Source organism: Corvus hawaiiensis, chromosome 26 (assembly GCF_020740725.1).
Source record: "Corvus hawaiiensis isolate bCorHaw1 chromosome 26, bCorHaw1.pri.cur, whole genome shotgun sequence".
Taxonomy (NCBI): domain Eukaryota; kingdom Metazoa; phylum Chordata; class Aves; order Passeriformes; family Corvidae; genus Corvus; species Corvus hawaiiensis.
In genome coordinates, this window is record NC_063238.1 from 39,869,475 (window position 1) to 39,882,783 (window position 13,309).

At 37.4% G+C, this 13,309-nt stretch overlaps 1 protein-coding gene across 9 annotated transcripts in view; it reads right to left on the reverse strand.

Moving 5' to 3' along the window:
- Positions 1 to 332: 332 nt before the first annotated feature.
- FAM135B (family with sequence similarity 135 member B) overlaps positions 333 to 13,309 on the reverse strand; it is a 272,998-nt gene continuing 260,021 nt past the window's right edge. For 7 of the 9 annotated variants that reach the window (XM_048286585.1, XM_048286583.1, XM_048286591.1 and 4 more), the window contains 7 exons: positions 12,600 to 12,766; positions 11,291 to 11,382; positions 9,062 to 9,159; positions 8,610 to 8,761; positions 7,700 to 7,810; positions 5,095 to 5,208; positions 333 to 3,765 (listed from right to left, as the gene is read on the reverse strand). In XM_048286585.1, the coding sequence (XP_048142542.1) occupies positions 3,560 to 3,765; positions 5,095 to 5,208; positions 7,700 to 7,810; positions 8,610 to 8,761; positions 9,062 to 9,159; positions 11,291 to 11,382; positions 12,600 to 12,766 (940 nt within the window). In that variant the 3' untranslated portion in view covers positions 333 to 3,559. Of the gene's footprint in view, positions 3,766 to 5,094; positions 5,213 to 7,699; positions 7,811 to 8,609; positions 8,762 to 9,061; positions 9,160 to 11,290; positions 11,383 to 12,599; positions 12,767 to 13,309 lie in introns of those variants that run through there. The other 2 variants (XM_048286588.1, XM_048286592.1) reach the window with 2 other exon arrangements.

A 13,309-nucleotide genomic window follows, 5' to 3' on the forward strand; every position in this document is an offset into this window, starting at 1 on the left:
CTTTACCTGGTGGAGATCCTCCTTGTTGGTTTTAAGCTTTTTAGATGCTAAAAAAAACCCCTGGAATGCTGGCTTTGTTTTTTTTCTTGACTGAAGAATCCCACAGATTTGAACGGAGTTTCACTTCAAATGCAGCTGACACTAATATTAACAAGCTACAAAAAACTCCAGGTTTGTCCCTCCTCTGTCCATGGTCTTGAAAAACTCTCTTATCCTCTATGAATGTGAGAGCTTCACTGAAGAGTTTAAGCCCTGTCCCCATAGATACAGGAAGCCAAGTGGAGCTTGTGCAGGTTGCAGGGAAAATCCTTGCAGCAATACTGCAAACGTGCTTAAATATATTTAAAGGCTTTATTTGAAAGGACAATATATTATAATTCCAAGGGTTGAGACAGAAACAAAGATGCTAACTGTACACTTACTTTGCTACATTTTAATGCAGATAATTCTTAATATATATTTCTCTCTATGTAAATAAAAAATCTGAAAATATAAGTCCATGCTGATTGCTATAGTTTGATGAAGTCCAACAACTTAGATATTATTTATATTATAATGACGATGCAGATTTCTTTGCAATATAGTTTACACAATTGAGTGGTTTTATAGTACTGAGAGGCAACATCCCATCAAAAAGAATAAAAGAAGAAAGAGTGAGGGAGGCTCACTTCCTTAAAATGGAAGCTCAGCTGGACCATTACTGCCAATATATCCCACAATGTTCTGCCAGCAGAAGGAAGATAAAATCTGTGTCTTGTCATTTGACAGGAGTGATACTGCCCAGATTTTTCTGAGGTTCCACAGGAGCTTTCTTCCATATCCCAGAAGGTGTAAGTTACCTGATCCAACTCTATAAAACATCCAACTCCAACTCTGAAATCAGACTGAGCCATCAAAGAGATCTGTATGAATAGGAACACTGAAACCTTTAGGTATATTTATCTCAGAGCACTGGTAGGAGTACAGAACTTCAAAGTGAACATATGGAAAGGCCCACCAACTTCTGTAGCAATGCAGAGACCTTTTCCCATGCCCCTTTTCTCACAGTCAGGCAAACAGAAAGCTGGGAATGCTGTTCAACAATCAAGGCAAGGCAAGAATGTCTCATCTGAGTGTAAGAACAACTACACTGGTTTGTTGTCAGTGTCAGGACTGAGAAAGCTGGTGTGTGAGACCTGGAAATAAGCAAAATTCTTTGTATAGACTATATAAACACACACATCAGGCATGTATATAAGTGTAAAGTCACTTCTTTATAAATGGTTTTCAAAACTTTCAGTTGGCAGACTCCTGAACATTTTCCACATGTGGACAAGACCCTCGTACAGCACACTGAAGGCTGCTTATGGTTAGAGATTGCTTCTCTTTCCTGTTGTTCCGTAAAGAAGTACTTGTCCTGGCTCAAAAATGCTGGACTATATAACAACTCAACCTCCATGTCCTATTATATTTAAAATGCTCTAGACAATTTACTGAGGAAGAAGTTGTGATATGTCAGTGTAGCTGGCACTGGACTACTGAGGCCAAAAAGTGAGAAAGAATTTCCAACCAAGTGGAAACCACAGGTTTCCTGACAGAATTCATTTTTAAACTGGGTAAAACTGACTGGTAACAGTCAATTTATAAGGGGAAAAAAAAAAAAAAAAAGAAAGAAAGAGAGACAATAGTATATACCTATTTAATTCAAGTACTGAGATAATATTTATTGTTTAAGAAATTTGTCAGCATTGAATCACACCATGGAATTGTTTCCATATGATTTTTACCTCTGTAAGGGCCCAAGATTTTTATGTGCAATGCACCTTTCCAAGTGGTCTAACCTCACCCTTTGGTATATTCCTTCTTTCTCCTTCTTATTTTAAAAACATGCATTAGTTATCAAGTCAGTCTTTTTCTTTTGCCAGCATTTACCAGTCTGCTAAAAACTCTTTTCTTGAACTAATTTTGTGTAAGTTTTTCACTTTTTTCTTTTAAGTAAAATTTAGTTTTGCTTTTTGCAAGTACAAATATTTCCCTGTGGCTGTGATGTTTTTTGTTTTCATTTTGTATTCTCTTGTTTCACAAATCTCCACTATCTTGAATTTAGTTTACTAATGAAGGTCTTGACACCTAAACCCAACTTTGTAATTTTTTTTACAATCTTTTTTAGAAGATATAGAGACCTATTCATTTGTATTTTTAAACAAATTGTATTTGTATTTAAAAAATTGCCTGCCTTCCAAACAAAAATAATTTTGAAGAATTATTATTTTTTCTTTTTTCAAAAAATTGCTGTGACATTGAAAATTTATCAAAATGTTATGAAAATGTGCAGAAAGTTATTGAATATTGTCACTTTAAAGCTGATAAATTTTTGATAAAAATCTTAATGTAAATTTGATGAAAAAATTAAAAATTGGGAAATATGTTCTTTTTCAAACACTTAAAAACAACTTACATATCATTGCATGGATAAAGTTTTAAATATTTCAACCAGTTGTAACTGTATAATAATTAGGACTATATATAGCACTGCAAATAGGCATTAACAAAGCATTTATAGAATATTGCAGAGGATCTTAAGACATCCTTATATTTTTTAAGCTTTCCACATTCTAGATCTCCAGCCTTTTGTTTTCCAAGTGTTTGGGGCTTTTAAGGGTATAACTGGCAAGATTTTGAATTCTGTATCAGAGTAATAAATTTAAAAAAAAAATGAAAACTGTTGGAACAAATGGACTTTGATACAAATGTAAAAGTAAAAAATGGACCTTTAAGATCATAACAAGCACAGTCAGTTATGATCCTCTATAAATGTAAACAGAAGAAATGCTAACAGATGACACTGATATTTTATAAGTAATCCAATATACTCCTCTTGGTTTGGCAGCGTCTAACTGGAACAAAATTCTTCCCAAACTAAAGTTGGGGTTTCTTTCTAAAGACAAATATCAATATTTGTTCATTCTATGTAAAATATTTTACTCCTTTCCATTATTTCAATGTACAATTTGTATGTTACAAATTATTACCAGTAATGGAACCATCCAAATATTTTCTTCCAATAAACAGAAAGACCAAAACTTTCATAAATGGTTTTCACACTTCTCAGTTCATCACAAAGAAGGTTTTAACCTGAGTTCATATACACTTGTTTCCTTGTGTGTTAACTACCCCAAAAGTGCTACAAATGTAGAGCTTTGTTAATACATAAATAAGCAGTAAATCAAGGACAGCCGAGTTCCTGATTTAATATTCAGGAGAAACAGGAATTATATTGGTCCAATCACATTTAGAGAATCATCCTTCTTATTCTGATTCTGTACTTCAGAAGTGGCTCATGTCTTTATGTGGACAAAGAACATAGAAACTGAAGAGGAATATTTATTTCTTCCAAAAGCACCAATATTTGGAAGCTTGAATGCCTTAAAGCCATAGCACTTTATTCTCTGAAAGAGAAATGGAAATAGAAAGTTTGAAAGTCCCACCTGCTCTCATTTCTAACATTGCACTCCTTTGGCTAAGGGAGTCTCCTCCACTCAATGGAAAGGTTGGCCTCTGTTACCCCATACTTCAGGCACTATTTGAAGTAGTTGAGTCCTGCCACAAGGAAAAACTTCTCCAGGAAAAGTTCAGAGTCCAGCACGGCAATGTGGGCAGCCCGGCCTATCAATGTGTTGGCGGTGTTAGGCAGAGCATGAAACACGTTGTGTCTGATCAAAGTGCAGTCCTTGGCCCCAATCAAAGGCTGGAGCAGGTTGTTGATCATTTCTGCGTAAACAGGACCTGAAAAAGAGTTGAGATATCACATGTGCACGCCAAAGCTCCCAGATCTTATCTTTTTTCCCAGTATTGTTTAATTGCAGTTGCGGTGAGAAGGAAAATGGAAGCAAGGCCAAGATAAATGTGAGAGATAGCAGCCCAGTTTGAAGATTTGCCAAGTGCCAGAGTGGTGTTCATCTAATGGAGGTACTGGCCATGAGGAGGAATCTGCTGAAGCTTCTTAGCATGAGGACTAGGATGTGCTCAGCCTTTAGTCACCTTTTCTCTGTCAGTGAAGAAAATGCTTGTGTTTCTTTAAGGGTAGTGGGGTTGGACTCACACTGCCTGGGGATTCCAGTGTGAGAGGGTCTGGCATGACACAGGCCCATTTGGGCTTCTCTGGGGATGCTAATGCAGGAAGGACATCATGTAGATAGCTGAGGTGTTTATAGGGGCAGAAACAATGGCTCAGGAAACATGTACAGATAAATGTACTGATCTGGCTCCTGCTTGGTCAAACATGTCCCAAGGAACAACCACTGTAGGAGAGCTGAAGAATTACCTTTTAATTCATGTCTGAGGTAGGATAGAAAGAGCTCTCATTTAAGTAAGGGGTGTGAAGGTAACCACACTGATTATTGGGCCTGTGTGTCTCTTTCTGTTTCCGAAGAATACCTCCATTTCTAGGTAATCACATACATGAAATGGGGATGAAATTGCACTGACCATTATTCCTGGACATGGTATCAAACTGAAGCCATGAAACATTTCATAAATGAGGAAGACTTCTAATAACAAAGGCAATAACTGGGACCACACATAGCCTGAGCTCATAGGAAGGCCTCTGGTGGTGAGTCCTGATGTGTTTTACAGATTTTATTACAAACCTGTACGATTTTATATCTGTCCCTTAAATTACCTTGCAATCATTCAAACACTATTGAAAACAAAGGGAAAACCCCCCTACTTTGGATGTGTTGAGAGAGATTTCATTATGTGTAAAAAAGAGGAGACAATACAAGTAAATCAGTACACTACAGAAAAACATTGTCAAGAGCTAGTTCTATTAGCACTTTTAAAAAAAATAAAATTAGAGGGAATGGGAGGAAGCAGTAAGAAACCTTTGATTATGACCTGATTGAAATTTGTTTTCATCAGGCAAAGAGCTTCTTGAAAAGCTTCTTTTATTGATTTCAGTAATTTCCTGTGGGAAGCGAACACTTTCTTCTGTATCAAATAAACATTTGAGTTTTCATTGTGCTGATGAAAAACCCTTCTAATGTAATGACCTCAGTTGCACAAAAATGCAATTTTTCAACAGCCTTGGGAATATATAAAAGATCTTAAACATACCTGTGTGTCTGTCCTTAAGTGCATTTTTGCACATTTCTATTCTTGCTGAATGAAAGGGTACATATCTGTCTTGGGGTGAGGCCACTAACACAACATTTTTAAAATACTGAAGACCTGTGGCAAACATATTAAATACATTAATCACAAGTAAGCACAGTGATGAAAATGCATACAGTGTCAGCATGACTATTTCATGTTCAAAGGCTTTTGAAAATCTACACTGCAATAGATGGTAATTATTAAAACATGCAACAAAATCTTAGAAAGATTCATAACAGCTTAAACACATTTCTGCTGCTTCTGTGAACTATTTTTTACTTATCAGCACTCACATAGGTTAATTGTATGTCAACAAAGAAAAGCAAGAATTGCCTGTAAAAAAAAAGCTTTTATTTAAACCTTATTCTTACAAATATTTATACCTTTAAACAGGATCTATTTAAAAATAACACAACAAATTAGTAAAATTCTCAAACAAAATAGAGAGAGGGAGAAGAAAAGGTCATTGCTATGATGTCACACCGTTAAATCAGTGTTGAGGGAGCCTTAGGGTCAATCCAGTTCCTGAACTCAGCAGTCACTTAATAAATCCACACTGCTGGTACATCAACTAAGAACCCCAAATCCTCCCTCTTCCCTGGAGGTAATGGAGAGACTGATGAGTTGTGGAAACAAGCCCCTGCTGTTTGACCTGTCTAGGGTCTCTTGAGTGCTCCATCACTTACATTTAACAGAAAGGTACGAAAATGGACACTGATGATCTAATGTACTTGTCCAGAGAGTGTCCTGAGCATAGAAGAGCTGTGGGTTTGTCCTTCATCTTTCCCTCCCTCTTACGGGAAAGTGGTCCAGAACCAGGGCCAGGTTGGATGGGGCTTTTAGCTACCTGGCCTAGTGGAAGGTGTTCCTGCCCATGGCAGGGGGATTGGAACTAGGTGATCTTGAAGGCCCCTTTCTGTATTTCTATCATCCCATAACTATGATTTCTAGACTTTCAAAGAAAATCTGACCATCATCACCACAATGAAAAATCCTGCTGGCTGCCTTTCCAAAACCTGACTAAAGCAGTTTATCATTTTCTTCTTGTGCAGTCAAACCAACTGAGTTTGCAACTTTGGTCTGAAGTAAAAGGTAGGAGAAGCAACAGTGAGTGTTACCATATCTAAAACTTTATGTGAAGAGGTTCAATAGGGAAAAATATTTTATTGTGTGTTTTGTTGTTTTGGTTTTTTTTTCTCAAGACAAACATGAGGAACATTTGTTAAAGAGACAGAAAAGTGGCAGCAGGGACTTCTACTTTAATAGAAAGTCAGAAATTGCTGGAGGCTTAATGAGTCATCTGGGAATATAGGCACGACACTGCTTCTGGCATTTCTCCCTCTGTAGGTGCTCCCAACTTCTTTTGGGAGCAGGGTGCCAGAGTAGGGACATGTCTATTGAATCAGTGCCTGCTGATACATTCACATATGGACCTATCTACATCTTCAGATATTTTGCCTAAGCATCTACCTGGATGATTCTGACTTTACAGACAACTCTCTCCACATTTAAATTTCTGCCTTCTCCATTTTCAAGGACAACACCTTAATTTGTAGCCTCTTATATCTCCAGTCTACCAAGCTAACAAGAAGAAAATTGCTTTGACGCATAGCACATGCTTGGGAATTCATTGCTTGGAAAGTTACAATTTGAGCTTTTTGTGTAGACCCAAAATTATTTGAACTTGATAGTAGTAAAGCAGTAATCAACTGTATTATACAGAAATAAGAGCTAGGGAATCAAAGGGGAAATTCAAATAACACAAATTTACATCAACTTCCTGTCATTGATTATGTAGTTTGTATCTGTAGAATTTAGATGTTCTATTCATATTAACATAGTCTTTTTTTCTTATTAGTAGTGTACAAAAGTATGAGAAAAAATTAAACATCAACTAGTGACCTTGTCACTACATGCTTAGCACCAGTTTTTTCACACACAATATTAAAAATGACTCCTAAAAGAAAACAACTGCTTCAACAGAAGGATTATGCTTGCTTTCTTTTCTTAAGAAAAGCCAGATTTATTTCGTTTATTCATGACAGACCAAAGAAGGGGGAAAAAGATTCTCTATTCAGATATCATTTTTCTAGTGTGAGGCCATACATCTCTCTCTGTAGTACAGAAGTGTCAGAATAGACATGAATAAAATTTTCTCTTCATCTCACAGAGTCATATTTCCTAGAGACAAGAGATGTTAAACTTACAAAAAATAATAAAAAAGGAAAAATGGTTTTCATCTCATAGCATAAATTAAGCAATGATGGCCTGTCAAGAATGATGTTTCTTGCTTGCAGAATATAAACTTAGGTGCATGTTTACTGCTGCACGAAGGTCTTATTTGATGTTGTTTGGCAAATACATTCTCTGATAACTTTCACAGAAAAAAATGCACAGATGAAATTGATAGTAGATTTTAGACAGGGCAGCCCTTCTAAAAAGTATGTTTAAAGAATGATCATTAACAAAATGCAGATTTCCTTCACTCCCTGGAGAACATGCCAATCCAGCACAAGCCAGTGGGACATCCCTTGGTATTTACAAAGGCACATCAAGCCCTACTCACCTGTTTTTTGGCTGAGCTGATAGAGGAAACACTTGCGCAGATCCGCGTTGTCCCTGAAGGTCAGTTGCAAAAGCGACCCTGACTTTTTCAACTTCTGCATGAGCCATAGACCTGGAATGAAAATTGGTGCATATTTTTCTCCTTTGTAAATCATCATGCAGGGGAGTTAAAGACATGTGCCTACAGTAAGGATAGCACTGTATTTTAGTAGAAGTCTTGTGTATTCTTTTACTCCTAATCAACAGGGAGAAAAGTCTAAGGGTCTAAAGTTTTAAACTCAAAGAGCGTAGATTTAGGCTATATATAAGGAAGAAATTCTTTACAATGGGGGTGGTGACACTGGAATAGGTTGCCCAGAGATATGGCTGATGTTTCATCCCTGGAAACATTCAAGATCAGGTTGGACAAGGCTTGGAGCAAACTGGTCTAATTGAAGATGTCCCTGCTCATGGCAGGGGTGGAACTAGATAATCTTTAAGGTCCCTTCCAACCCAAACTATTCTATGATTCTGTGGTTGTCTCATGGTAGCAGGAAAACACTCGGGAAGACTGAAATCTGGGACATTCCATTTCCATAATAATGGGGTTTTTTTCAGCTGTGCAGATGCCTCTCTTTATTTGCGCCAGAAGAAGTGGGAAATGAAGTGGGAGACTAAGTGGAGACTAAGGGTCATCTCTCATTGCTGCACACTCCTGGGCTTTCCAGGGAGCACTGTGATGGACCTTGCTGTAGATACTGAAAGCCCCTCTCATTGCAGTTTTTTCTGCGTGGGTTTGAAGTCTTCAGCAAATATTTTCTGCAGCATCTATGTACAAGTCATGCTACGATAAATTCCTACCTTCATGTGTTGCCCTTTCATGCACTCTGCCATGGACCACAGCCAGTCAAAGCTTTCCCATCAACTCTTACCTGTACTAACCAAAGTGCTGTTGTTGTAAAGGGTTCCCAGGTGAGGCCCAGAGAGGGACAGGAAGGTGTGTAACTTGTTGAGGTAATAGCGAAACCTGGGGCGAGTTAGTACAGATCGAATGATGACGTTACCAAGGGAATGTCCAATAAAACTGTTGCAAAAGAAAGAATTACATTAACATGAAACCAATCTGTGTTTTCTTTAAATTAAACATAAAGATGGCACAAATGGGTCTGGGGGGGGACTCTATCAGGGCTTTCAATAAGATCCTTTAATTATCATTTCATGGTTTTTTCAGCCTACAAGATTCTCTTTCATGTATATCAATGTAAAAATTAGTCCTACTGATTCAATGGCTTTTGACACAGAGCACTTTAGGAAAAGCTAATTTCACTGGATGTTGCTCATGTAACTCAAACAGTTACAGAATATTAGCTATCACAAAGCTTACCTTATTCGGGATATGGAGAGGTTGTACAACTGGATATGCTGAATAATTTCATCTAATAATCGGTCAGTCATTGTATCAAAATCAGCAAAAGTATCAGTCTGGTGAAAAATGAAATGAGTTGACGAATTAAAATATATGACACTTATTGCACTGATGTTATTTTCAAAGTCAAATGAAGCAGAAATGTAATTATCAGTGTAAATTTTCTTTATACATGTTCAAGGGGGAGAAAAGGGGTATTTTTATCAATCTCTGGGTCCTCTTTTAAATTGAAGTTCTCCTTTGAGAGAGGTTGCTGAGTGATTCCAGAATCATAAGCTTGATGCTAAAGCAGCCTGACCTGACACTGGTGAGAACTGCTAATGCTCAGCTGCTCTAGATACCAGGCTCTGCACATAGAAGAAAGGGTTTTGGCATTTAGGATTCAACAGATTACTGGAATAAAATACTTTACAGCATTATACATTGACATGAGGGTTATGCTGATGCTAAGGATGTCATCACAAAATTGTTTGGCCATCTTAATCAAATGCCGTGTGTTTGTTATTCAACAGTCATCAGTAAGAGAATAAGTGCTAGAGACAGACAAATAATTTGTTGCTCGCAACAGTACTGCCAGTTGTGAGACAATAAAAAAAGCAATACATTTCCAGTCTATACGATTACAGACAGATCTTATTCAGAACTTTGTAATTTGGCGATCCAGCAGGACTCTAAATCAAACTTGTAACTAATGAGATACCACAAAACAATCATCAAATGTTGGAACAGCTATTCAGAGCAAACATATGAGTAATTAATGCTTTTGAAACATATCAGTAATTAATGTTTTTGTGACACAATTCATCTTGCTAATTGCAGCTCTTGCAAAGGAAAACATGAGCATATTCACTTTGCAATACAGACTTAAAATAAATGTTCTCATAAACTACAAACAGTCCACTAACCTTCTGCCTGTTTGTTTTGTCTGCATTGATAATTAATGATTTCCTCCTAGGCTCATTATCCCAAACCTTTCAGGTTGTTTAAAAGTGAAAGAATATAAGCCTGAATGTTAATCATAAACAAAACGTGTCAAGCATCATATTTCACCTGATTGTATCTCCATCCTTTACTATCATTTCAGCCTGATTGAGATTGTCCAAATGCATCACAAATGGATGCCTAAAAAAAGTGATTTGAATTTTCCTCTATAAGGCAAACCAGCTAAATGAATAATTTCTTGAGTTATTTTCGGTGTGGTTCTCAGAGAAGGGAAAAACAGGGACAGGATGCTTTACACCAGGTTCCACTTTGGGTGCTGTGAGAACTTCCCCACCTTCCCAGACAATAACACCTCTAAATAGTTCCTATTATGGGTTCTGGATAATCTTAAATACAGATGTTGTAAGATGTTTCATTCTCTGAAAACATTCTCTTCTCTTGGAAGAGGCCTTGATGGAAGTATGAAGCGGTCTCATTATTTTGACCTTGCTTACGTTCACTATGCAGGTCTGCTGCTGACAGAGCTGTGCACTAGAAGGTAGCAAGTTCACAGACTTACACCAACCAGCCACTTCAGAATATAAAAGCTGTTGAACAAAGGTTGGAAAGTTTTGACTCAGATTTTTCAGGTACTCATAAATCAGAATAATGTTTCTGACTGCACAATGGAAATCCTTATCTTGTGCATAAAGTTAGGCCTTTGGTCATAAATACAGCTCCACTGCCAAGCAAAGCACAGGATTCATTTCTGTTTCTCTGTCTAGGTCAGTAATCAATTTTTCTGGAAGACATTTGTTTATCATTCAAGGAAATAAATCCCATAAACACTGCAACAGGAGAAACAATGGCTGATGCAGCAAAGGGAGCTGACAACACCTGCTGGATATTCCACATCCTCTGGAAAATTTAGCATCACTAAACTTTCTGCTTTCTGTTGGTGCTGTGTTGCAGAGGCACCAGGCTGCCAAGTTTGCAAACTGGCAGGATAAATCCATTTTCTTCCTCTTAGGTCTAGTCCTATTACTGCTAATGTCATTGCCTTTGACTTTAATGCCAGGAATATTTTCCAATAGGTTTGAACACCCTATCAAGTTAGACAGGAATAGAACCAGGCCTTTGCATTAAATACTACATAAAACGCCCTGAATTCCCCAGCGCTTTTGTTTCACTCGGCTGGTGAAAAGGCTTTTGCTGAAGGCACTATTTCAGTAATCTAAAGGAAGACAGAAATTAGCTCTGTACTACCTGATTTCTTTCAGACATTAGGAAGTCCAGTTTTCCACCAGGAAGTCCCAGTTCTATAAAAGTCTTTACCAGCCGCAGATCTGCACTGTTGCCTAGGAACAAATGGTACTTTATAAGATGAAATTCAACAGAAAAACAACCAACATAGAGTCAATTTAACACAATAACCTTGACACCACGGAGCTCTTGCTAAGTGCTGCTAAGAAGGTTATCACACCTCAGGTTCATGCATTGAAACAGCAAAAGAACAGGAATTCCCACAGCCTGCCCCAGGTGGGCTAGACCTCACCTGCTGCTATGGGGGACTGCATAAATATTGGGGAAGAAAGAGCAAAGATCAGGTCCAGAATAAATCTGTCCTCTATTTGCTGAACAGCAGAGGTAAGAAAAAAAGACAAGCTGAGGTGAGGCCCGCAGGGACACCTCAGTACCTGTGCTAGGTATAGGGCTGTGCCTTGAGATGCAGAGTAGCCCATCTCATGTATTCACAATCAGAGGTGGTGCTGAAATACTGTCAGATTCCTAATACTTTGAGAGATGCCTCATTCTGTACTTGGAAATTCCAAAGTCTTCTGAAATATTTTGTTGGTGAAGGAGGTACCACCACCTCACGAGAAGGGTGTTCCTGCCGCTGGGATATTCAATGGCAAACAGTCCTTGCTGAAGCCAGCGTTTTTCTTTATTTTTGAGATTTCAGAGCCTCTATCACTTCTTCTCCGTAGTTTCAGTGTCAACATCTACACCTTTCTAACTGATATAAATTAATTTGTCAAGAGAGAGTTCACATTTAACATAACCATTTCCTGCTTAGAAAGCATATACATAAAAACATCCCAGGATCTGCTTCCTCTGGAGTGAAGAATGATTTTTATTCTCTCACTTTCTAAAGTCAGCCACTATCTAATCTATAACAGTGTTTTGGGGATTTAAGTAACATTTTTCTCCTGGGGACATACTGCAAAACAATCAAGCATCCGTGGAAAGACAAGAGGAATTACTGTAATGCACTCTCCCTGTACATGGTAGGGCTGATGTGCTTTGGTGTAGATTTCTGTTTAAAAAGAAAAAAAAAACAAAACCAAAAACTAAAAATAGGTAGCAGGAACCAATGTATTAGCAAAAATATTTAATATTCCCCTAGATCTTTTATTACAATGGACTGAATATCATAAGGAATAAATACTTAGCTAAAACAAATACTTAGATTCTCCATTCTTTCATACTTGATGAACATCTGTTTGGTTTTTTGTTTTTTTTTTTTTAATTTACACAAAAATGACTTACAAACAGCAATTCTTCCTGGCCTTACCATCCAATCCATGGACACAGACAACCAGGTGAATTCCATCTTCCAAATTTTCTTCCTCTTCCTCTGGTGGAAAATATGGGATATCAGAAGCTAGTACAGATAAGTCACTGTACAGAAATCCTTCAATCTTCATTTCTTTTTTAAATTTTTCTTTGGCCTGATAAAAACTGGAGAATACATTAATTAATCACAATAGAACTGGGTGTTCAGCAACAAACCTTCAAACTAGAAATGAAGAGGCTTTTCTTTGCAAGAAATTATGTCTTAAGCTTTCAAGTAGACACCTGGATGCAGTTCCTTATCTATTAGGACTGAGAGATGCCAGAATGAAGAGAAGAAACTCTGTTTTTGAGTAATTTGGCTACATATAGAGAAGAACTAAAGTGCATTATCAACTCGCCCTTGCCAGAGGAATGAAAGAGTAGCAAAAAGTAATTTTCTGGTAGCTCATAAAATTAGACTGAGATACAGAATTAGCAATTTTGCCTCTTGACAATATGATTGGCCTTAAAGGTACTGAAATGCAAAATGTATAATTTTGCCACCACCAGATTCACTTATAGTGAGGTAGAAGGTGTTCTCCCCCTTCCTCAAGCTAGAGCTAAAGGATGCACCTCATATGGTAGGTATTTTTGGGGTTATTTGGTTTTGGTTTCTTTTGAAAACATTTAGTAGCATTTAGAAGAGCACCCCAATGCTGAAAGAATTAA